Source organism: Meles meles, chromosome 1 (genome assembly GCF_922984935.1).
Source record: "Meles meles chromosome 1, mMelMel3.1 paternal haplotype, whole genome shotgun sequence".
Classification (NCBI taxonomy): domain Eukaryota; kingdom Metazoa; phylum Chordata; class Mammalia; order Carnivora; family Mustelidae; genus Meles; species Meles meles.
In genome coordinates this window covers 87276590-87302319 of record NC_060066.1, presented here as the reverse complement: position 1 = coordinate 87302319, position 25730 = coordinate 87276590, and the positions used below count along the sequence as shown (strand labels likewise).

Below are 25730 nucleotides of genomic sequence, written 5' to 3'. Positions count from 1 at the left end.
AACTAGCTTCTAGGCGGCCGCACGTGGTGGCGCTGACCGGGCTTGAGCCGGCGTTGGCCCAGTAGTGGTTTGAACTGCCTCCCCGGAGCGAATGAGCCCAGGGGGAGCCATGGAGGGCCAGAGCGTGGAGGAACTGCTGGCAAAGGCGGAGCGGGACGAGGCAGAGAAGCTGCAGCGCATCACGGTGCACAAGGAGCTAGAGCTGGAGTTCGACCTGGGTAACCTGCTGGCCTCAGACCGGAACCCCCCGACGGGACTGCGGCGCGCGGGAGCCACGCCGGAGGCTGAGCTGCAGGCCCTGGCGCGGGACAACACGCAGCTGCTCATCAACCAGCTATGGCAGCTGCCCACGGAACGCGTGGAGGAGGCGCTGGTGGCGCGGCTGCCGGAGCCTACCACTCGCCTACCGCGCGAGAAACCGGTGCCCCGGCCGCGGCCGCTTACACGCTGGCAGCAGTTCGCGCGCCTCAAGGGCATCCGTCCCAAGAAGAAGACCAATCTGGTGTGGGACGAGGTGAGTGGCCAGTGGCGACGCCGCTGGGGCTATCAGCGCGCCCGTGATGACACCAAGGAATGGTTGATCGAGGTGCCGGGTGGTGCCGACCCCCTAGAGGACCAGTTCGCCAAGCGGATCCAGGCTAAGAAGGAACGTGTGGCCAAGAATGAATTGAACCGCCTGCGTAACCTGGCTCGCGCGCACAAGATGCAGGTGCCTAGCGCGGCTGGCATGCACCCTACGGGACACCAGAGTAAGGAGGAATTAGGCCGCGCCATGCAGGTGGCCAAGGTCTCCACTGCCTCTGTGGGGCGATTCCAGGAGCGCTTGCCCAAAGAGAAGACCCCCCGGGGCTCGGGCAAGAAGAGGAAGTTTCAGCCCCTTTTCGGGGACTTTGCAGCCGAGAAGAAGAGCCAGTTGGAGCTGCTTAGGGTGATGAACAGCAAAAAGCCTCAGCTGGACGTGACAAGGGCCACCAATAAACAGATGAGGGAGGAGGACCAGGAGGAAGCTGCCAAGAGAAGGAAAATGAGCCAGAAGAGCAAGAGAAAGGGGGGCCGGCAGGGTCCTGGGGGCAAAAGGAAAGGTGCCCCGCTCAGCCAGGGAGGGAAGAGGAACCGGGCCTTGGGAGGCAGAATGAATTCTGGACCGCCTTCCTTGGGCGGCAAGAGGAAAGGAGGACACCACCAAGGAGGAAAGAGAAGGAAATAATTTTCACCCTCGGACCCGTCTGTAAACCCTAGAGCTATAGTAAATGTTAAGGTCTAGTTACGGGGCGGGGGGGAGGGGGGAGGTTGGGGAGTGGGGCAGGGGGGTTGTTGAAGAAGGTGGCCGCTGCCTTCACTGAGGTTTAAGGGATAGACTGCCCTCCCCGCCACATAGTATGTAAATGTTGGACTCCACAGATTAATGTTTTCCCACAACCAGGAATTTGGCTGGAGATTAAAGGATGTATTTGAGGACACAAGAATCCAGGAAAAGTTGGTGGAAACTGGGAACGAGTTGTATATTTAAACAGACATCTTTTTTTTCTTTTTAACTTTGGACATATTGTGGGGGAGAGTTGGTCATCTTTCAGACTTATAATTGATTTCTGCATTATTTTTATAACAAGGGAATGTATCCGATGGGACAGAAAGATTATTTTCAAAACTGGACTTAAAAATAATTCTTATGAAGGTTTTTTTAAATAAAAGTGTGTGTACCTATTGTGACTTAACATTCATGCCATTGCTAGAAATTCTAAGTAAAGCCAGGGGATACAGGATTTCAGATTATTTTTATTTGCTTTCTAAAAAACATAAAGCAGGTAATTTATGATTTCAGTGACACCAAAAGAAGTACGGGTTTTTCTAATAAGTATCAGATACAATATAGAAAGTGTAGTACAACTGGTGTCTCTTTGAAAAAAGATTTGGTGCTTTTAATACTGCAAAAACATTGATTGGCTGGAAATTATAAATTTGGGTTTCACTAAATAATGGTAATTATCCTCATTAATCCAGAAAATACTTAAATCTTTTTCAGCATTTATGTCCCCAATTTTTTTAAAGACTTCAGGTAGGGTCTGTTTTGAGAAGAGATAAACCCACCAAATCTTTACTGTAACAGTTATCTTTGATTCATTTGTCAAACTAACCTTAACTGGTTTGATTAGGTCAAATGTTCATAGCTTTTGTGGATCTCTTTCCCTAATTGAGCTCCAAAACTTGTCTTTGTAAAAATGAGTATCTCCTGAGCAGGATTCATAGTAGATCTAGAATCCAGGAGAACCTTTTTGCTGCTGTTACAGCCCCGGGAGTTACTCTGCTCAGGTTTTTGGTCTGACCTTTGATAGTATATTAAAGTTGGGAGTTAATCTTTTTTTTCAGTGTTGCCTCATTTTTATGTTATCTTTAGAAATTGCTATGGAAGAAAAGATTAATTCAAATTTCATGATATGTTACTAAAAATACAGATGTTCAATTGTTTCTGTCTTAGGATACTTTATGATTAAGTTAAAGTTGAATTTTTGCCACCATTGATCAACTCTCCCCCTGGGAAGTGGAGCCCTTGTCCACAGTGTAATCATGGAAAGTTTGTAACTACTGATGGAACCATTTAATGGTACCTTAACTTCGTCAAAGGCTATTCTAGAGCACTTAACACCTTTTAAGTTCTCACCTGTCCAGGATGTTTTGTTGTTACTGTTTTGTTTTGGGATTTTTCTGTGGGGTTTTGTTTGTTTGTTTGTTTGTTTTTAGACTTTGTATTTAGCAGTTGGACACAACACTGGCCCTGTTTAAAAAACAAAAGAAAACGGACTTTTTGCAAGGTCCTTATTTACTATTAAAACAGTTTAAATGCAATGTCTTAATAATTTATTTGAAAAACAGGAAGGCAAAGTAGCATTTTAAAGGCATCAGTGGAAAAAGAATGCCCTTTTTTCCCTTTCCCCATATCCCCAGTATGTGAAATAAAGGTCTTTAAGTAGGGACACTTAAGGAAGCACCCACGATGCTTAACAAAGCAGTTACTTTTACAGCAATTTCAGAGGTGGTTGGTGGGACTGCTGGTAGGGCACTTGAGATTTTGATTCCTGGGGAAAAGGTCCTGATCCAAAGAGGGCTAAAGCTGGGGCTGGAAAATTAGCATGGGGGGGGGCAGTCTCTGCCGAGAGGGCGGGAACAGGAGGCCGGTGGCCGGGATTGGCTGGCGGAGGGGGCGGAGGAGGGGCTACTGGAAGGAAGACTGCCTGGCCATGACTTCCCCCACCCGCGCCCGTGTCGCGCACTTGCTGAGGCAACTGCAGCGAGCAGCGTGAGTGCAGGGCCGACGGACGGGCGGGCGGGGGGACCAGAGGATGCCGCCGTGCCCACGCAGTCCTTCTGGGTGCGATCTGCGGGGCCCCGCGTGGTCTTATTCAGGTTACTTTCGAAAACTCGGGGAAGGAGATCCCACTGCGCGTGCCCTCTTCACGTCAGAGCCGTGCGCCAGGTGGGACCACATTGTAGCGGGGTGCCATGCAACCATGCACAGGGCAGCGAGGCAGGTTGCACCCTGCTTGTTCTACCGTTAAGGAAATAGGCGCAGAGAGGACAGTGCCTGGTCCCATGTCATGGCACAGATGGAGGGCTTGGCACAGTGACCAAGACAAATGCATATATCCAATCAGCACATCTGTATTGGGTCAAAAACTGTTCTAGGTGCTGGAGATACAAAGGTGGAAGACTTTGGAGCAGTTTAAACTCCAGTGGGTAATTGGATGAGGGGAGAGGGTTTGTGAAACGGGCCTGTGAGGAACAGAAGGGACAGGGAGTGCAGAAGAGAAAAACGGATGTGAGAAATTGCCAGGAGCTTCACTCCCTGGTATGTACAGGACGTTGGGGTATTAAATGTTATGATATGGCTGACCCTGCCCCCGGCCAGAAATGGAAGGTATATAGTAGCCCCTGATAATATTTGTGGGATGTACAAATGCACAAGTCAGCCTGGGAAAACATGTAAAATTTTGAGCTAACAGAGATAAGAGGAAAGGAGGGGGACTAGAAAGGAATTTGAGGTAACTGGGAGGAGCAATGCTGTTGGCAAGAGATATAGTTCCAGGATCTAAAAGTTAAAATCTGGACCTACCTTCATGGAAGGACGGGAGGATGGAGAAGACAGGCCCTGAATAATAAGAATAAGAATATAGCACTTATGAGGCGCTTACTATGTGCCAGGCACTGTCCTACATGCTTTACATATGCTGTTAATTGTAACTGTAATCCTTACAGCAACCCTATGTCATGCTATATTATCCTCATATTACAGATAACAAGGAAACAGCATGAAGAAAAGGAGTCTGCCCAGTGTCACACAGCTAAGCAAATGGCACAGCCATAATCTGAACCCAGATATTCTAGCTTCATGGTCCTTGTTCTCAGTCCTATACTAAAGAATTTGAATTATGTCCTGCAGATGATAGGGAATTATGGAAGCAATAGTTCTAATACTTTGAAATGCCCAATGCGGGGCAGGGAATTCCATGGCTAAATAATACCTGTTGCATAGTGCTTTTAGGGTCAGGATAATTAGCATACAAAAGGCTCTGAGAAGTCCTACTGAGATGGAGGGGGAAAAAAAAGGTTAGCTGTATTTAAACTCTTTGTTCTAAATCTGTGTTACCACAAAACTTTTTATCAAGCAATACTATTCATATCCCTTGGAACCAGTGTCATGAGAACATGTTTTTGGAATGGTTGTATGACAAAGGAAGGTGGCATGATTAGAGTATGCCTGAGCTTTCTGGTGACAGTGTACAGTGGAAAGGAAAGGCTAGAAGTAATTGTAATGCTCCAGCTAAAAGGTGATGGCTTTGGGTACCAAGGAGAGCCAGCTGGTACATAGGGTAGATGTGAGAAATACTGAGTCTGTCAAAATCAGCAGGATTTTATATCTGATAAGTGAGAAGGGAGGAGAAGTTGAAGTTTCTAGATGGGGTATTAGGTAAACATTGGGGTCATTTACCAAGATAAGACTATATGCACATTAGCTGTAGGAGGAAGATGATAACTTACCTTAGGAACTTCAAATTGGACATGCCTCAGGTGAAAAAGACCGTCAGCAGGTAATTGATTACATTGTTCTGGAGCTCAGAAGTGAGTTGGAACTCACCCACGTGTATAGAGGACAGTTGAAACTGTGGGTGTGGAAGCAAAGGCCTTAGCAAACTCTAAACCTAGAAGGGTTGAGAATGAGGTCCACAGGAGCAGCAATGTGTTAAAGCAGGGGTGGCAAAATGGGGCTTATTTTTTAAATAGGATACGCATTTAGAAAGTTGGAGATTTCAGATAAAATTTTTGGAAAATTGGAAATAGCATCATTGGGCCCACATTTCACCTGGAAGGTCTGCCAGGACTGACGTGAAGTGGTGGCCACCTCCTCTGAACAGGGCAAGCATTCAGGGTTCCCGAGAGACCCTAGCACATAGCTTGCCACTCATTCTGCACACTGGCTACACAGCCAGCCAGGAGCTCTGACCTCCCAATTACATTATCTACTTATGCACTTGCATTTGCAAATGATTTGCACTTTGAATGAAGGAAAACGAGCATGTATTAAAGGACAGGGACGTGGCCAGAGAGGTAGGAGAAAGCCCAGGAGGGAAGGACTACACAAGCTGCAGATGTGCAGTGTTCTCCTCCCTGGGAGTACAGCAAGAAACAAAACAACCTGATGTCCCTGGTGCCTAACTGTGTAGGTGGGGCAGGTGGGGCGGACAATAAACCAGTCAAATTGAGGGTATATTGCATGTTGATAGGTATTAAAGAGAAAGTAAAGGAGGATGGGTCATTGCAGGAGGGGATGCAATTTTAGAAGAAGACCTAACTAAGTATCTTACTGCTGTTATAATAAATTACCATGACCTTGGTGGCATAAAACAGCACACATTTATTCTCTTACAGTTCTTAAGTCCAAAATCAGTTTTACTGGGCCAAATTCAAGGTGTAAGAAGGCCACACTCCCTTCAGAGTTTCTAAAAGAGAAACCATTATCTTGCTCCCTCCAGCTTCCGTTGCACTTCTCGCAATGGTAGATCATAGCTCCTCCCTCCGTTGTCACAGCCACCAATGTAGCCACTTACTTCAGTGGTCACATTGCCATTATGTCAAATCTCCTTCTGCCTCCCTCGTATAAGGATGCTTCTGATTACATTTAGGGCCCACCCAGATAATCCAGGATATCTTTCCATCTCAAAATCTTAAATTTAATCACATCTGTAGAGTCCCTTTTGCTTTATAATGTTCACAAGTTCCAGGTTATTAGGACCTGGATATCTTCAAGGTCTCAGCCAACCACTCTTGCTAAGAAGGTAATGGTTACAGGAAGACCTGTGGAAGGAAGAAGCAAGCCATGTGGCTCTCTGGGAAGGTACTCAGAGGTGGAGAATACCAGCATGGTTTCAGAACATGGTGACTGGAACAGAGTGAGTGAGGGGGAGATGAGGTCAGAGATATTGGGGGCTAGAGGGGGGCGGCCAAGGATGAGCCCAAGGAGTTTTGCCCTAACAAGTGGAAGGATGAAGTTGCCATTAAACTGGGGGTGGGGAAGAGGCTTTAAGGGAAGACCAGGAGCTGAGTCTTGGGCAGGAGCTGAAATGCCTAACAGACGTTCAAGTGGAGGTGTCGGAGGAGGTGTCGGAGGAGGCAGCTAAATCTGGAGTTTAAGCAAGACATCTAAACCAGAAGGATAAGATCACGGAAGTCACTCAAGACCATGAGACAAGGTGAGGTCACTCAGGGAGTGAGAGTGGAAAGAAAAGAGAGGGATTCACAGGCCGAACCCCGGGACCCTCCAGCATTCAGAGTCAATGGCATGAAAAGAAACTAGGCGAGGAGCAACCTGGAAGCCCAGGGAAGAAAGTTTTCTAGGGAGAAGGGAGTAGATAGAAGGATGCTGCTGACAGGCTGTACAAGATGAGGACTGAACTCAGAACTGAGTGGTATATTAGCAAGGTGAAAGGCATTCCTGACTTGGCAAACTGTTGGTGGAGTCACAGGGCAAAGGTCAGTTGGAGAGGGTCCCAGAGAGAATGGGAGGAATTGGAGAGCCTTTACAGGACTATAGGCAAGGAGAGCGGTGGGGGCAGCATCAGGAGAGGGAAGAATAAGAGAAGGTTGTTGTTAATATAATAAAGGGGAAAACATGGGACGTCTGGGTGGCTCAGTCAGTTAAGCAACTGCCTTCGGCTCGGGTCATGATCCTGGGGTCCTGGGATGGATCAAGTCCCACGCTTGCTCCCCTGAGATTTAGTGCACAGGAGAGGTGCTGACCTTTACTAAAAACTTGGCCAGTTTATCCTAGCCAGTGATACTGGGAGGAAAACCAGAATAATTAGGCCAGAGCCAGAGGGTGGGTAAATGAGAGCCTTGCTCTACCCATGGTTTCCTCAGCTTCTCAAGGGTAGAGAAGCCCTTCAGTGGTTTCAGGCTGTCCTAAAACGGTGGGGGAACCCACAGTCTATTCTTCTTACCCAAGCTCAGGTTCTCTGTCTTGGTACACCAGGAGACAAGAGAAAAAGCTCAGAGGATTTAAAACATCTGCATTTACTTACTCATTTACTCATTTCTTCAGTCAGTATTCCTTCAGGTGGTATTAGTTTGTGCCTGTTGCGATGCTAGCCATTACAGATGAAGTTGTGATAAATGGCAGATCTTGTCTTGCCACCACAAAATTTATAATCTAGAGGCAGATGCAAACAGAAGAATGGTACCAACGACACAGGGTGATAATGGTTCTAACAGGGAAGGAAGCATGGTACGGACCACAGAGGGAGAGTGCCTACCTGGGCCTCCAGCCTTAGGGAGGACTGCCCAGGGGAAGTGACATTTCAGCTGACACTAGAAAGGATACTAATTACCTGGAAGAAGAGGGGGAAACATGTTTCAGGCAGAGGAAATAACAAGGATAAAGTTCTGGAGGCAAAAAAGAGAATGTGTGGCCCTCCCATTCACAGAAAACAATGAACTTTCCAAGAGCTCCAGAGATGGACAGAGATGAGGTTACCAGGCTAGAAAGATTAGCTGGGCCCATGAGGCACGGCCAGGTCTGAACTTTATCCAAAGGGGGTGAGGGGAGAGGGCATCGTTGGAAATAAGCTCCTGACCCTGTGTGGCAAAGGTGGAGCCAAGAGAAGCCTGTTAGGGGCTCTGGAGTTATTCAGATGAGAGATGACACTGAAACCAGACATTGGCAGAGGACCCACGAGAGGTGGATGGATTTGGCTAGAGAAATACTGGGGGGGGGGGGGGGGTGCCTCGATGAGTGGTTTGCTATAAAGTGTGAAGGGTGAGCCCAGGAAAGAACCCAATATTTAAGGAATGAGCAGAGTGGTAAAGGAGCTGGAAAAAGAATAATTAGAGGAAGCCCAGGTGAGTAGGTAGTTCTGGAAGCCACGGAAAGCATTTCACCCAAGGAGGAGATGGCCCAGTGTTCACTGCTAGGAGAGCAAGGTGCTTTGGGGGGGGGCGGTGGTCCTGAGAAGTAGGAATACAGCAGCAGGAAAGCTGGGACTTGTTGAGACAGCAGCCAGATTTCAGGGAGCCAGGCAATGTGTGGGAGACAAAAAAATGGAGCTAGCAGACCTAGGCCAGGAGGGGAGACCCAGAGAGGATGAGCAAGGCAGAGGGGACAAGAGGTTGAGACTTTGAAGCATGAAACTCTTAAATATAATGACAAAGATCAAGTGAGGGGAAAGATTAGGAAACACAGGACAGATGGAGGCCCCCAAGAAGGCAAGAGAGGATGGGACTCAAACCACAAGTAAAAAGTAGAAATGATTAATCAAGGCAGCCTCAGAACCTAAAAAATATATAACTAAAATGGGGGAGGAATGTAAGAAAGCATGTGCTGCCACATTCCTGGGCATTGGAAAGTTTAGAGTCTGGAGATTTTCTTCCCTTTGCCTCCACTTTCTTGTCCTTGGAGGGTGTAAAGCAGGGAAAGTTCTCCAAAGAAAGCCCACCGGTGACGGACAACACCCTGGCATTGCCGACTATGTTTTCCCTGTGGCAGCCTGAGAATGGCTCACACCGGCTGGGATGGTCCCGGGATTCTCAACACTTGGCATTTTCAGCCGTGTCCAGGAGGTGGCAGCCTTGACTCATGGTGGCACTCACACCGGTTTCCTGGCGGCTTTGACTTCAATCTGTTTTTGAGGTCTTGACCACCATTGAACACTCTTCCTTCCTTCTCCACCTTCCCCCTCAGATGTTTTAGCTCCAAATTTAAAGGGGGGATGGAGTGGTTGTCCATTCACGTATCTGCTGGGACCCCACTAGGACAAGGTCCTCTGGCAAAAAAATAGAAACCTACAACCCCTTGGTGCTGCTCAAATGCACAGCGAACAGGAGGAGAAAGGGACTGTGCAGGAAACAGGAGGCTACCAATACTGAGAAGGGAAACAACCAAGGGCAGAGAAGCATAGTGGGAACTGAGAAGACGTGAGGGATTCGAGGAGGACAGAGTGACGGGCATGAGTGTACTTTAGGCCACAGGGGAGCTGGGAGAAGGGGACACAGCCACTGGCTCTGGGGAGGGAACCACCACATGGAGGCGTCCAAGGGACTACAGGTCCCTGGAGCTGGGCTGAGAAAAGATGGAGGCGTGAAGTGGTGACCAGTGAGGACTGCAGGCCCACTGAGGGCTTCTCAGAGGCCCAGAGTCTGTTTCAAGAAAATAAACACGTTGAAGACAATGGGAAAATACAAATTCCCCTGGGTGGGGGGAATGGGAGGGGAAATGCATTGAGTAGTTAACCTTGGGTCAATTTGGTAGAAGTTCCTAACCTGGTAAAAGAGCTGGGACCTCATAGACACTAAGACTCCTTCTCAAACTTCCTTATATCCCCAGAGAACTTATCTCAGCTTCCCAAACACATGTATTGAACACCAATTGAATAATTCCTGAAAGAATGATCCTGCAACACTGGAAAGACTCTGAGTGGACTTCTTGTCCATGATGATTTCTGGGTTTTCCTATGGAGCATTTACCAATAGCTACTACTTTGATAGCATCTCAAGAGTAGAATGCAATGTGAGTCACATTAAAGCATCCTATCTTCTGGTTTTCTAGTTTCACGTTTTTTTTTTTCTTTTCCCTAGATGCCAGTGCCCAACTCATTCTCATACTTACTCCCAAGGTAATAATACATTTTGTGTTTTTAAAGTGGCCAAAATTTCCAAGCTCTCCATTGGCACTCATAATACATTTGGGAAAATGATAAATCAAGGAAATCAAGGGATGTGAAAGTTGGAATGGTTGCCTTTTCATTTGCAACTGGTAATATGTAGTTCTAATTATATGACGGTAGCTGAACGTGTGCTGATTGATTGTGTTTGGGTCAAGTATATATTTAATGCTATTTATGATAATTTTCTATTTCAGATAGCATTACTTGCCAAAGCTAAAAATGGGGGCACAGATGAGATTTTAAGATCATCTGAGTTAATCAAGTTAATCAAGATGAAATCTTTGGACAGTCTTAATACATCTCAGGAAAGAAAGATGCTAAAGAACAAAGGCGGTTCCTAGAAGGAAAAAACTTGTATCAATTTTTAAAAAATTATATTTCTTAGTAATTAAATATAATGACAAAAGTTTTCAGTTCTCACAAACATCTTAATCCTTCCCAACTCCATTGTCCCCAGAGCAGCAGGAAGCTCATTGTAGCTTCAGCGTGTCCTCAGAATGTCACATGAATTACTGACACAAAAACTGATTTCACCTCTTAGAAGGAAAGGTCAAATCTAAACAGCACAGTGAGAATGGAAACAAGGGGGGCTGCCTGTACAGGAAACTAAGCAGAACCCACAGAGAAGCCTGTTGGGGAGTAGAACAGAAAGAGTGACTGAGGGCTTTTTCCTGCCACCAGTGTGGTTCACTATTCGAGACAAGCCAAGGGACCTCCCAGTCATTAATGACTGTCTGCTAGGTGAAAACATGGCCAGCCGTTAAGGTCCTTGTTAACATATGCAGAATTTTGTCTTTAGCTGGTTCTTTCCAATTCTTAGTTGATTTCAACAAAGAATTAGTAGTCTCCTGTTTGGGAGCATAAAATTAGTAAATTAAAGAAAGATAATCTCACTGTTTTCTAGATTCAATTTATGTCTTTTCCTAAACTTCAGTAGCAAGATTAACAGATTATTTCTTTACAGTAGATAAGGATCAAAGAAATTTGAATTTTGATTAAGGATACCCTTGCCCTCAAGAATCCAAAGGTAGATTGTTACCTAGTTGTGGTCTCTTGTTCTTTAAAAAAAAAAAAGAAGTAGTGGAAATTGTTGCAGACTTTTTTTTCAATCTTATGACTGACGAGGAGTGATGAAAACGAGAATAAAACTCATTAAGTGGGGCTGTCTTGTTCTGATATGACAGGAAATCATTTCTGCCATAACTAAAACCTGATAACATTATACAGAAATATCAGTTTATAAGAATTTGTATTAAATCTTACAAATAGAACTAAATTTTTACATACTTTAACTTGAAAAATATAAATATCTTACTGTGATAATTTTTTTTCTATGGAAAAATATTTTAATTCAAACTGATCACAATTGTTATAAAAAATGTAAGTAGGATTCTAATTAATTAACTTACTAATAATTGTTCTGTAACAGTAATCTAACTCCAGAGTCTAGAGGGTATTTTTTCTAGAGGATTTTTAGACATTGTTTCAAAAGTATATTTTACTTTCAATGAAGAAAATATTTTAAATAACTATTTTCACACAATCAGCATCAAGTTAGCATTACATTCTCTTAAAATACAGATTTTAATTTCAATTTGATAGGTAACAATGAAACTTGAAAATACATTTTAGCTAAGGCTTTTAATTTTCTTTTAAAGGTAAGTCTTTTTAAGGGGGATGCTTATGTTCACTGCTGAAATACCAATTTACTATCAGAAACCATTATTTCTGCTTTGCTTTTGAGGCCTACTCTAATGCTAATTTCTACATTTCTAGCTCCTGGATTTGCACCTTCTGGGAAAACAACAGATTATGCCTTTGAGGTAGATATAATCAATCCACTCTTTCTTTTATGAATGACTTGAAAAAATACTGGAGTATTTTGCTAATGCTTTTTTTTTTTTTAATTCATGAGGGACAGAGAGAGAGAGAGGCAGAGGCAGAGAGAGAAGCAGGCGGGACTCGATCCCAGGACCCTGGGAACATGACCTGAGCCAAAAGGCAGATGCTTAACCAACTGAGCCACTGAGGCGCCCACTAATACATTATCTCATTTGAAATCTGCTATTAATTGGAGTTCTGTAATCTCATTATTTGATCAGACCCCATTTAGCAAAGTACCTTGTTGGGGTAATGGAATACAAATCTTCAGATAACATGAGTAATGTTTAGATACTGTCTGTCTTTTTTTCAGCCATCAAAACAGGACAAAATTCCCAGTTCTACAAACTCTCCAACTTACATATGTTGTAGGTTACAGCTTAGTTTTGTAATTATAACAATTCTAAAAGAGGTCCAAGTAATCAAGGACAAGAACAAAGGAGAAATGAATTCTGATGAATTTTTATCATACTATAATTATATAATTATTTGTTTAAATCTGTCTCCTCCTAGTTCAGGAGTCATAAATTAAAATGAAGGACATGCTAAGGAATATATACTTTATTCTCTACACAATAAGGAACGATTCATTTCATTTATAGGTTTTTAGAAATGAAAATCACCTATATCTAAGTCTTTTTCTTTTTTTTTCCCACAGATGGCCATTTCAAATATTAGATATGGAGCAGGAGTTACAAAGGAAGTGGGAATGGCAAGTATTTAAGATTCCTACAGTCTTTTTGTTAGAAATGTTACCTGTCTTTTAAAACAAATGCAAACTGACAACAATTGAGTCCTTTGTTTTTAAAAATGTGCAGTGTTAAGTTGACCAGAGAGAGAGAGTCTGTTGCAGTTCTTGGGCAATGAAACCTAACTTATAAATTATTTTTGTTGTTTTAGGACCTACAAAACATGGGTGCTAAAAATGTTTGTTTGATGACAGACAAGAACCTCTCCCAGCTCCCTCCCGTACAAATGGTTATGGACTCCCTAGTAAAGAACGGCATAAGTTTTAAGGTTTATGATAATGTGAGGGTGGAACCAACAGAAAAAAGGTATTATTTTATTGCTGCTATTCACTTTATGTAGAAGCCAACACATCTCACTGTTGCTTAAAACTTGCTCCAGGCCTTTAATGGTGTGACAATTTTTTTCTGAAAACGATAATGACATGATGGCTTTTCTTTTCCCTTCTCTAAGCTTCATGGAAGCAATTGAGTTTGTCAAAAGGGGAGCTTTTGATGCCTTCGTTGCTGTCGGTGGAGGCTCCACCATGGACACCTGCAAAGCCGCTAATCTGTATGCATCCAGCCCTCACTCTGATTTCCTAGACTATGTCAATGCCCCCATTGGGAAGGGAAAGCCTGTGTCTGTGCCTCTTAAGCCTCTGATTGCAGGTAAAGACTGTTTGTACGTTTTATTTTGCAATTGGCAAAAGGTCTTAGGAAAGATGCAAGCCAGGAATTTTAGGGTATGTTTCCAAAGCTTTCTGATTTCTTCATTTCAGTGTAGTACAGTGTTTGGAGAGCAGAACAGAGAGCAGTTCATTTATGTTTTAAAATTCTGATCATTATTGCACAGACAGACGATTTGGGTCAGTGGTGAGAAGGTTTGCAGATTTATGCTAGGCAGTCATTGTGTGAAGGAGGAGGGAAGGTTATCGTTTCCATATTATTAGATCCCTCTGATGGCAGGTTTGTCTTCTAAACCCCCCTCTGCTTTGTCCCTTTCTGCCAGCCACCATGGAGTTTAAGGGGAACATTCGCTATTATTTTTCTGGTGTTGACTCAACCCTTTCTTCCACACAATGGCTCTTCAGCTGACCTGAGCCTTTGTCTCTTCTCTAGGACATGTGGCCAGCATGGCCACATCTCTCTGGGCAACATCTGCTCTGTGGCTGCCCTGGGGACAGATATGCAAATCTAAGTCAGAATAGCTTGTCTGTCCCGCACAGAGCTTGGGATCTTTGGGTCTTTTCTTCCCTCCCTCCCATTTTATGGCTGTTAGCGTATTACTGCTTAAAGTTTTATAGTGAAAATGCACTAACTGGTAACTGGACAATATCTGTCTAAAGTTTTGTCCTCTCTCTTCTCCCCCTCAACTGCCTCCACCGTGAATGGGCCTCATGATGGTACAGGAGTAAGTTGAAGGCAGATGAACTGCTTTGATGTGAATGAGCAATCAGCAGGGAGCAACATAATTGATGTCTGGCAAACAGAACCCTCTGGTGAAACTGTGTCAGCATCACACAGAGGGGTGATTAGTAAAGTTTAGAAACTTGACAGAACTACAAAACCACGGAGCCTAGCAAAGGCAGAACGTTACTGTGCTTGCTGCCAGGAGGGAATAAAGATGTCTTTCAGAGAAGGCAAATATGAGTTTTCTATTTTTTTTTTTAAGATTTTATTTATTTATTTGACAGAGAGAGATCACAAGCAGGCAGAAAAGCAGGCAGAGAGAGAGGAGGAAGCAGGCTCTCTGCCAAGCAGAGAGCCCGATGCAGGGCTCGATCCCAGGACCCTGGGATCATGACCCGAGCTGAAGGCAGAGGCTTTAACCCACTGAGCCACCCAGGCGCCCCGCAAATATGAGTTTTCTAACCGAGATGCCGAGCAGCCTGCCTCTGAATGCCCGGCTGCAGCTGCGTAAGCTCGGGTGCTAGAGTTCCTGGGGTTCCTAGCTGTTTATGCAGAAACAGGACCCACACATGGTAAACATACACACGTGTTAGTACAGGCATGGACACCATACATACATGTCAGGCCTGCATACATGCTGGCACAGGCACTGACATCATACATATGTGTTAATACAGGTAAAGCTATCACACATACTCATCAAAGATGCACTTTGACGTTAGACATGCCTACACGTTATGCAGACATGAACACCGTGCATGTGAAATGTGTGCATATTAATGCAGACACTGCCATCACATATGCATAGGAAACATGTGTTAATGCTGACGGGAACGCTATTACGCATGCATGTAAATGCAAGCACGGACAGACATATGAAGCATACATGCAGATTAACATAGATACAGACCTCACGTGAGCAACAGGGGGATCAGCGCTTCCTTCTCTAACTTTGTTCCTTGCTTCCTGAGGCTGAATTAAGTATCTCCACTGACCTTTATTAGATGCATTATGTAAATTAATGTTATTTTATTCAAGTCCCAACTACCTCAGGAACTGGGAGTGAAACTACAGGAGTTGCCATCTTTGACTACGAACACTTGAAAGTAAAAACTGGTAAGAACTGTGCCCATAAAAATCGTGTTTAATTCTCTCTCTTACCTTTCAACCCTGCGGCCTTTTCTTCAATCCTAATATTTAAAAATCAAGGAGTTATAGAGCTAAGGGCATGTATATACACACATTTTCTTTCTTCTTCCAAGTACATGTAAAAATATGAAACAGTCTAATAAACTTCTCTTTGAGAATTACCTACAAAGCATATTGAAATGCCATAATCTTGATTGGCCATTTCTTTCTCTGCTCAAGTTAGTAACTGTACGTGAGTGCTGAATGATTATTCCCTTTCTTGGACATCTTTTCAACACTTTTTTCCTTTCAATATTTTAAATCAATTTCATTGAGATACAATTTTTATATAATAAAATGTATACATTTTAAGAGTCAGTCTGGTGAATTTTGGCAAATAGATATACCCATGTAACCACTATCCCAATCAAAGTATAAAACATTCCCATCACTCCAGAAAGATCCAAAGGTCCCAGGCCTTTGTAGCAGAATAAATTGATATTTGGCTGCACATTTATAGTAACTTCTCTTTTTAAAATTAAATGACATTATCCTTTGATGTTATTGAAGATAACAGTAGCCAATACTTGAATTCAATCTTAACAGTTTTTCAAAGACTTTTACATAATACTTTCTAATATGAGCCTTACATTGGCTATATGGGATAGAAGCCTATATGGTTATGATCTAATGGAGAACTCAGAGAGACTAAGTGACTTGGCCAAAGACACATAGCAAGCTGCAGAATCAGCACCCAAACCACCAGTGTGCTAGTAAACTACTTCTCTGGCATTTAATCAGTAAATAAGCCCCAGTTTCTAGTATTGGCCAATTTCTTTGGTGTAAATACTCCCACCATTGCCAGTGACATCATTCAAACCAGAGTTGGGAAGAGATGTACACACTTGGCTCCTTCAAACAAGGAGCCTCAGATCCACTGAAAAACCCAGGTTTCTGACTCCAGATCTCTTTCCACTGTTCTTGCTGCCTCCCTTCATGAGAATGAATCTCATATTTTTTAATTTTTTAAGAATAAATTGTTATCCTAAAGTAACTTAATTTCTTAAAATGGTGTCCATACCTTTTGCCTCTGTTGAAAATCCCTGTTTTAGGCATTGCTTCCCGAGCCATCAAACCCACACTGGGACTGATCGATCCCCTACACACCCTGCACATGCCTGACCGGGTGGTTGCCAACAGTGGCTTCGATGTGCTTTGGTAGGTACCAGTGCCAACTGGAGGGGATTTTCCAGGCCCTGCATCTATGGACTGTATTTTCTTGCTGAAAGCACTTGCTAAGCATACCTCAGTTAGTGTTCCACAACCACCCCAGCTTTAGCTGTCATTATCCCCTTTCCTAGATGAAAACGTGGAACCTATAAAGGATAGTGACTAGGTGAGCTCCTGGATGAGCCTCAGGTCACTGTTCTGGATCGACTGTGCCAGCCACAGCTGCTGCCACAGGGACACAGGGAAAGGAGTGGGTGGAGCTGGCATGCAGCATCTCAGACCCACAGCACCTGCGTCTAGGGCTACGGGAAACAGGAAACGGTCAGGGCTGCTATGGCATGGAAGAGGGCAGGAAAGGGAGCTGACATCCCCTGAGTGGGATTGTGCTCACATGTTAGGACTTCGCACACATCACCACCTCACCTACAGCTCTGCACCACACGAGAAAGAAACCTGCTGTGGAGATGTTCAGTAACTTGCCAGAGTCATGCTGCATGCTCCCTGGGCTTCAGCTGCCATGTGCTGATGGCTCCCTGGTCTGTGTTCCTTCCAGGGGCCTCTGGGAGACCCTCGGACGCCTTTCGCGTTCAGCATGTCCCAACTTCCTATTTCATCTACTTGCACATGCACATAGAATGCACATTCACATTCTAACATCTCTGAACTCAGAACATGTCTTAAGATCTGTGGCGCAACAGTACGGTTTTCTTCCTCAGTGGTATTTTTAATGATGCGTCTTATAATGCATGGCATCTTAAATTCGATGAAATCCCAATTTCTTCTCCGCCGTCTCCCACTACCTCACAGCTTCTCCTGAGTCCCTTCAGTTAGTGAGCAGCAGGGCTTACTATGAACTTCTTTCTTATGTCCACACATAGCCCAGTACTTCTACCACTTGTTTTGCTGGGCTCTCTCCTGTCTGCTCCCTCCCCTTGAGCCTCATCATTCCCACCTTGGTTCAGACCTGCCCAACTCTTGCTTGGATAACTGCAGTGGTCTCCTCGTCAGTGTCTCTGCTTCCATCCCATAGTCCTTCTGTCTGTCCTCCATACCGGCCTCAGCAAGTTTTCAGAATGCAATATAATCATCACACATATACATGCACTCATACACATATACACACACCTCTACCTGACAAGTCTTTTAGTGCCTTTCCACGCCTACTGCCAGACGGCCAAATTTCTTTGCCCTGGCATGTCCCCAGTGCTCAGCTCTTTATCTCTTTGGAGAATTCATACTCCAGTTCCACTGGCGCTCCCTCCCCTTGATGGAACCTTTGCTGACAGCCTCCCCACCTTTCTTCTCCTCAGGTACAACTGACCACTCCATCCTTTGCTCTTCCTCATTGGGTGGACTTCCCTTTCACATGCCCATCTTCACTGCACTGTGAGCTGGATGAGGACAGGACCATCTCACTCCCCTTTCCATCCCTGCCCCTTGGCACAGTGACTGTCACATCATAGGTATTTGGTTAATATCTCCCCACATGGATGCTCCATTCTTGCACTGCCTACAGATTGGACAGATTAAGAACCATAAAGCCATAGCATCCATCCACCAACTATTTAAAAGAATTTCCAATGGTTTGTTCAAAAGATGTTATCTGCTTCTCAGGTGTAGAAGAAATTCTCCGTTCTAAGACCAAAAACCATAATTCATGCCTGAAACAGTTCACCTTACATTGTGTTCCCAATGCATCACTGATCTAGATGGCTATGTTTTGTTTTGTTTTGTTTTGTTTTTTTCTCTCTTCTGCATTTGATTCATTAGAATTGATGGCAGGCCATCAGGTGGAGGAAATTCTGAAGCTCGGTCCTTGAAACAGCCAACCTTTAGGGCATATCGGAAAAAAAGAACTGAATTGTATTTTTCAGGCCAAAATTTAATAATAATGGTGAACTGTAAGTTTTACAATGTGCTGGTCATTATTCTAAGTACTTTATGTGTACCCCCTCATTTAATTTTTACAGCAGCACCAGGAAGACATACTATTATTTGTCCTTGTCTTAGAGTCACAGGGTAGATAGTGAGTTACCCCATGCCTGCTACAGGAAGATCTGGTGCCAGGATTTACAGCTTACCCCGGCGTCTGTGCTCTCACCCACTGCACTGTATTCTTAATAGAGGGCTCATGTAACCATGACCCTCCTTGGGTAACAGGGGTTTAATGGTAAATACATTTTACAAGGAAATCATTTTTTAGATTCAGGGCTTTTCTTCATGATCCAAATAATATAAAAATTCAACATCATAAAGATTTATTTGCACAAGAAAGGGGCCATTTCTTGTGCAACATATACTGGTCAAAAAATAATGCTGTTAATATAAACTTCACTGTTAATTTCTGGAATAAGCAACGACTATTGTAGACAAGAGTCTGGCCTGGTGGAACATACTGTGATTATCACTGCCACGGAGCTTATCTGCAGTGGAGTGAGTACTGAACATGTCCAAGAGAGTCTGTAATCTGAATGGAGAGGAAAAAAGAAGGTGCTTTCAATCTGTGTGTTTTAAATATGTCTTGTTAGCCATGCCCTGGAGTCCTACACTGCCCTCCCCTACCACATGCGGAGCCCTTGCCCTTCAAATCCTATCACCCGGCCAGCATACCAGGGCAGTAACCCAATCAGCGACATCTGGGCCGTCCACGCACTACGGATCGTCGCTAAGTATCTGAAAAGGTAAGTGGCCCAGAGGAGATAGAAACAGAACAGAAGGGGTACCTTGCTGGCTCAGTCAGTCAAGCATGCAAATCTTGATCTTGGGGTTGTAAGTTCAAGCCCCACATTGGATGTCAAAATTATTTAAAAATAAAATCTTTAAAAAAAAAAGAAAGAAAGAAAGAAAGAAACAGAACAGGAAAACCACATTCCACCCTCACATAAAATGTAGCATGCCAGATCCTGAAATAGCCTGAGCACGCCTGTTCACCAAAAGATTAGTCAGTGGATATAGAGGAGCACCAGAGACCAGCAAACTCTGGAAGGATGAAAAGATGGAGAGGGATGCATGTGAGGACAGGTGAAACCTGAGTCCTTCAGTCTGAAAATGCAAAGGCAAGGGAACAAAATATGAGCCCCTGATTTCTGAAGGATGCATCTAGAAGGATTATTCATCAAAGCCTTGAAACCAGAGCTCAGGTGAGGGCAGATGTCCTCTGAGATTTGGCTACACCAAGAGCTGAAATGAGACCCAGAGAGGCAGATGTTGGCTAAGCCCATGCAGGCCCTTTCTGAAGGCAGAGTCAAGCCAGTAAGCAAATTCACATGAACTGAATTTAAGAAACCAATGTCTAGAGTTGTCTGTCCCAGGAGATATAAAAAGCTTTCTATGGCGTGGCTGGGTGATGGACATTGGGGAGGGTATGTGCTATGGTGAACACTGTGAATTGTGTAAGACTAGTGAATCACAGACCTGAACCCCTGAAACAAATAATACATTATATGTTAATGAAAAATAAAATAAAAAATGCGGCTTTCCTGAACTGAGGCATGTTATAAGTACAAAATACACATCAGATTTTAAAGATAGTATGCAGAAAAAAAAGAATGTCAAAATTTCAGTAATTTTTATATTGATCATATCTGAACAATGTTATAGTTAAATATTATTATAGTTAAAAAAAAGTAAAAATAAAAAGCTTTCTAAAAGATTTCAAAGGATTTATAAATGCTATAGCCATGATTGGCTCCTAAGAGAGCAAAGATGTACTTAAGAGATGAAAGCTGATCCCTGAGACATTAAGACCTACGCAAACCCAGACTCATTCTTGTACACCTAACAGGAAAGAGCACGGCAGGTTGGACCTAGATGTGAACATGGTGCTTCCTCTGGCCCCAAGCTGGTAGCTCTACCGGAGAAGGAACTCAGACTGCATTTTGTCATAAAGCAAAGGGAAGGGACACAGAGCTATTTCAGGAGACCATCAGGGAGCAGGGAAGCACTTGCCTGGTTAGTCACAGATACAGATAGTGGTCAGCCAGCATGAGATAGGGACAGAAGGCTTGGCAGAGCACAGTGGAAGGTGGGGTGGGGGGTGTAAAGGACAGAAGGAAAGCTAAAGCCCCATCATCTGCTCTTCCATCTTGGCATTCAGGGAATAAGAAACCAACGCTGGGTTTGGAAAGGAGCCACAGATGCCTAACCATTCCAAATGAAAGGAGGTAAAAGGCTGTAGCAGGCTTACTGCATAACAGGAGCCCTTCCTTACTCCAGGCAAAATTGTGAAAAGCAAGCAAGGGGTGGTTTTTCATTCTTGGCAGTCTTCGGCTTACTCCCTGGGGCAGGGTTTCTAAGCCAGCATGTGCAGGATGGCTGAGCTGCATGTGCAAGGGCCTTTAAGAATTTACTTTTACAGAGTGGCGTCGGGACATCTAGAGCAAGCAAAGACTCATCCTGCAATAACATCCCACTTCCATAAGGAAAAATATTAAAATAGTATGTGTGGTTTCAACAGATACTAAAAGAGGCCTCCAGAGGGTTCTATTTGGGGCAGTGTCACAGAAAGAAAGATGGCGGGGCAGGCTGCTTTTAGCCTGCAGGTAGCCCCAGGCGACAGGAACTCATTTCAGAGAACCAGTCTGGGCCCTGTCCATTCGGAGTGTGTGTTTACTCGCAGTTTGTTCACAGCTGCAGTCAAGCTCACTGACAAATGAAGAAGAAGAATGAGTCTTGGAGCACTTTTCTAGAGCAGCTCACAATCCAAGGGTCAGTGCCTTGCTTCCCCCAGCACTTTCATCACATGAGCAGCCTGACAGCATATTTATTATGCCTCTGCCCAAAACCATTGATAAGAAAATATGTTTCCCTTTGGTTTTCGTTGAGAAGACAAGGTGTCATTTGAATAAGTTGCCTAATTTTTCTTCCTACCGAGTAGAATTTCTTTCTTCCCAGGTCTTTCCCTAAGGCAGCTCTTGATTCGATAGGAAATGCCAATGTTGACGTAGGTATTTATATCATCCACAGGGCTGTCAGAAATCCTGACGATCTTGAAGCAAGGTCTAATATGCACTTGGCAAGTGCTTTTGCTGGCATTGGCTTTGGAAATGCTGGTGTTCATCTGTGGTGAGCGAACTTGAGATTTTATTTCTTCACCTAAGCTATTGCTTTTAATTTTTAAAAAAATGTTTATAATTTAGGACAAAGGGTAAGACCTAAATATGCTGTAGAAAAAAGAAATTTAACTGAGGGCCCTGGAATGTTTTCTTAATTCAAATGTAATTTATTGGGTCATAGATTTTTGTTTAAGCTTTATTGTATTTTTTTTAAAGATTTTATTTATTTATTTGACAGAGATCTTAAGTAGGCAGAGAGGCAGGCAGAGAGAGAGAGGGAAGCAGGCTCCCCGCTGAGCAGAGAGCCTGATGTGGGGCTCGATCCCAGGACCCTGGGATCATGACCTGAGCCAAAGGCAGAGGCTTTAACCCACTGAGCCACCCAGGTGCCCCTTTATTGTATTTTTTTAAACATACTCTAACCCTAATGTGAGGCTCCAACTCATGACCCTGAGATCAAGAGTCACGTGTTCCACTGAGCCAGCCAGGTACCCTCATAGATTTTTTTTTTAACAGCCTTGAGATACACACTATAAAATTTACTGATTCAAAATGTATAATTCAGTGGGATTTTTTTTTAAGATTTTATTTATTTATTTGACAGAGAGAGAGATCACAAGTAGGCAGAGAGGCAGGCAGAGAGAGAGGAGGAAGCAGGCTCCCTGCTGAGCAGAGAGCCTGATGTGGGGCTTGATCCCAGGACCCTGAGATCGTGACCTGAGCTGAAGGCAGAGGCTTTAACCCACTTAGCCACCCAGGCGCCCCAAAATGTATAATTCAGTGGGATTTAGCATATTCATGGAGTTGTACAGCCATTACCACTATCGATTTTAGAACATTTTATTGCCCTGAGAAGAAATTCCATACCCCTTGGCTGTCATCCATCAATCCTCCTACACCCCCCAGTCTTAAGCAACTAGTAATCCACTTTCTGTCTTTATAGATTTGCCTGCTCTGGATATTTTATATTAATGGGATTATGTAATATGTGGTCATTTTGTGCCTTTAACTTAGCAAAAGGTTTTCATGGTTCATCCATACGTGCATCACTATGTCATTCCTTTTTACTGCCAAGTAACATTCCACTGTATGGATATGCCACATTTTATTTTTCCATTCATCAGAAGATGGACACTGGGCTGTTTCCACCTTTTGGCCATTATGAATAATGCTGCTCTGAACATTTGTGTACAAGTTTTTTGTGTTGGTATATGTTTTCATTTCTACTGAGTATATACCTAGCTAGGAGTGGAACTATTAGGTCATATGGTAACTCTGTGTCTAAATTTTGAGAACTACTACTGTTATCCACAGCAGCTCTACCATTTTATATTTCCATAAGTAGTGGATAAGGGTTTTGATTTTTCCACATCCTCACCATGTGTTGGGGATTTTTAGAACCTCAAATGCAAGATTTTTTTTTCTCCTACTAATCTCGCACAAAAAGAAAAGGATCAGAATCATTGTCTGTAGCCCAGAATTGATTTGTTTGATCAGAACTTTTTGGTATGATGCCTTAACATTGAATACCTATGATCACTGAGAATTAAGAATAGGCCTTTGCAATGGAGGGTAAAGTGGAGTCACCCCAAAACTTGGCTGCTGAGAGCATAGATTGATAACACCTTTCTAAAAAGCAGGTGAGTGAGGTGCCTCTGTGGCACCACTCACCTGCTTTGTGGTTGGCACAAAACCAAACTCTTGGTTTTGAGTCTGGTCATCATCTCAGAGTCATGGGATCAAGCCCTGTGTTGGGCTCCACACTCAGTGCAGAGTCTGCTTAGGATTCTTTTCCCTTCTCCCTCTGTCCCTCCTGCTAGTTCTCTCTCTCTCTCAAGTAAATAAATAAATCTTAAGAAATAAATAAATAAATAATACAATAAAAAGCAAGGGAGCAAAATCTCCCAAGAGCCTGAAAAATGTTTATATCCTTGGGCCCACTAATTTTAGTTCTATGAATGTAGACAAAAGAAATCATCACATGATCAAAGAATTTCTTTATAAGGATAGTCACCTAAGTGGTATGTATAATTGAAAATTTTAGAAACAATCTAATTTCCAACAGTTTGGGAATGGTTAACTGAAGTGCAGTACACAAAGAATAAAATAAGGCTATTAAAAATAATGTTTTAGGGACACCTGGGTGGCTCAGTGGGTTAAGCCTCTGCCTTTGGCTCAGGTCATGATCTCAGGGTCCTGGGATCAAGCCCCACTTGGGGCTCTCTGCTCTTCTCTCTCTCTGCCTGCCTCTCTGCCTACTTGTGATCCTTCTCTGTCAAATAAATAAAATCTTTTAAAAAACAAATAAATAAAAATAAAAAATAATGTTTTAGAATAATAGAAAATTATATGGGAAAATGTTTGTAAAGAATATTAAGTAGGGGCGCCTGGGTGGCTCAGTGGGTTAAGCTTCTGCCTTTGGCTTAGGTCGCAATCTCAGGGTCCTGGGATCGAACCCCACATCGGGCTCTCTGCTCAGCGGGGAGACAACTTCCCCCTCTCTCTGCCTGCCTCTCTGCCTACTTGTGATCTCTCTCTATCAAATAAATAATCTTTAAAAAAAAAAAGAATATTAAGTAACCAAAGCAATGTTTGAAACTGTATGCACAATTGATCATAAATTGAAGATATGCATGATAAGACTAGAAGAAACATTGTATAATGGTTATCTTGAAGAAAAAAGATTGTGGACAGTTCTAATTTTTACAAAGAACACATACAGCTCTTAAAAGAAATCAAACTAAGATGTTGGATATCATTAAAAAGTTACTTTTGAAAGCTACATGAACCCTTTCACATCATGAAAGCACACTAAGCAATAATTTTCCACATACTGTGAAGCCCAAGAAAGGTCAAGCATATTCCCAAATAGCAATTCAGAGAACCAATAGCTTCTGATCCATCTCACAAAAGGGATAGGCAAGGGATACCTTTTTGGTATCCCTCATACCATTCACCAAAATACTTGGTCTTCCTATGAAATGTTAAGTCTTTTGCTGAATAAGCCCAAAGTCATCCAGTAACCCACAGAAAAAGACTTATTTTACTATTGTAAAGCATTTCATTTACAACATATTAATTATAAATACATGAGCTTCTCACAAGATATATCTTCCGGGTCATCTAGTAAAGTAAATTAGTCCTGTTTGTTCACCAAGAATTCAAGAGTATATAAAAAGTGTTTTTTCATCAAAACAAATCAAACCCCACAAATAAAAACCATGATGCCTTTTTTTTTTTAAGATTTTATTTATTTGATATATACAGAGAGATCACAAGTAGATAGAGAAGCAAGCAGAGAGAGAGGGGGAAGCAGGCTCCCTGCTGAGCAGAGAGCCCGATGTGGGGCTCGATCCCAGGACCCTGAGATCACACCCGAGCCGAAGGCAGAGGCTTAACCCACTGAGCCACCCAGGCGCCCCCATGATGTCTTTTCTTGATAGCGTTTCAAAGTACAATACTCATTTATGAGTCAACTCTATTAGTATGTAACATTTGAAAAGATGTATCCATTATCGATGGGACAGATCACTGGAGGGTCAAGCTTGCATGTCTAACACAGCACATCTTGGCTCTTAAGATTCCCACCCATCGTCAGCTGTCAAGCCAGTGCAGAACAAAACACATAATGCATGCCCTGAAGCTTATTACAGAAACTTCAAAGTACATTCTCGATTTCTTCAAGATCATCAAGTTAATCAGTGTGTTTGGGAAGCAATTTCTGCATTTGACCTACAATTCTACGAGCATTTAAATTTGAACATTTCAGAGGTTTTGTTAGCAAATATACAAAATGTCCAATGCAAGAATATATTGTTGTATCAAAGAAAACAAAATGTATCACTTTGTGAGATAACTCTTTTGTCAAGAGACTGTGAAGGACTCTCCCATAAAAATATGTTTGTTTTGTTACTTTGAATTTCTGATAGCTATATGTCAACATAAGGACTTTCTTTCTTTTCTAGCCATGGAATGTCTTACCCAATTTCAGGCTTAGTGAAGACATATAAAGCAAAGGATTATAATGTGGATCACCCACTGGTGGTAAAATCATAACAAATTCTTTATTTAAATTTCATGTTCTTTGCAGT

At 43.2% G+C, this 25730-nt stretch overlaps 2 protein-coding genes across 5 annotated transcripts in view; both read left to right on the top strand.

The window, feature by feature from the left end:
• The first annotated feature begins 11 nt into the window (after positions 1-11).
• RRS1 (ribosome biogenesis regulator 1 homolog) lies at positions 12-2833 on the top strand. Its single transcript, XM_045996719.1, has one exon. It carries the CDS (start codon positions 92-94, stop codon positions 1205-1207), a length of 1116 nt encoding a protein of 371 aa, XP_045852675.1. The 5' UTR covers positions 12-91; the 3' UTR covers positions 1208-2833.
• A 387-nt stretch (positions 2834-3220) lies between these two features.
• The window catches only part of ADHFE1 (alcohol dehydrogenase iron containing 1), a 33593-nt gene continuing 11083 nt past the window's right edge, over positions 3221-25730 (top strand). For all 4 annotated transcript variants that reach the window (XM_046018945.1, XM_046018936.1, XM_046018926.1 and 1 more), the window contains exons 1-11: positions 3221-3295; positions 10120-10157; positions 11985-12031; positions 12748-12801; positions 12990-13144; positions 13290-13486; positions 15266-15343; positions 16468-16573; positions 19114-19266; positions 21551-21649; positions 25605-25683. In XM_046018945.1, coding sequence (XP_045874901.1) covers positions 3237-3295; positions 10120-10157; positions 11985-12031; positions 12748-12801; positions 12990-13144; positions 13290-13486; positions 15266-15343; positions 16468-16573; positions 19114-19266; positions 21551-21649; positions 25605-25683 — 1065 coding nt within the window. In that variant the 5' untranslated portion in view covers positions 3221-3236. The remainder of the gene's footprint in view (positions 3296-10119; positions 10158-11984; positions 12032-12747; positions 12802-12989; positions 13145-13289; positions 13487-15265; positions 15344-16467; positions 16574-19113; positions 19267-21550; positions 21650-25604; positions 25684-25730) is intronic.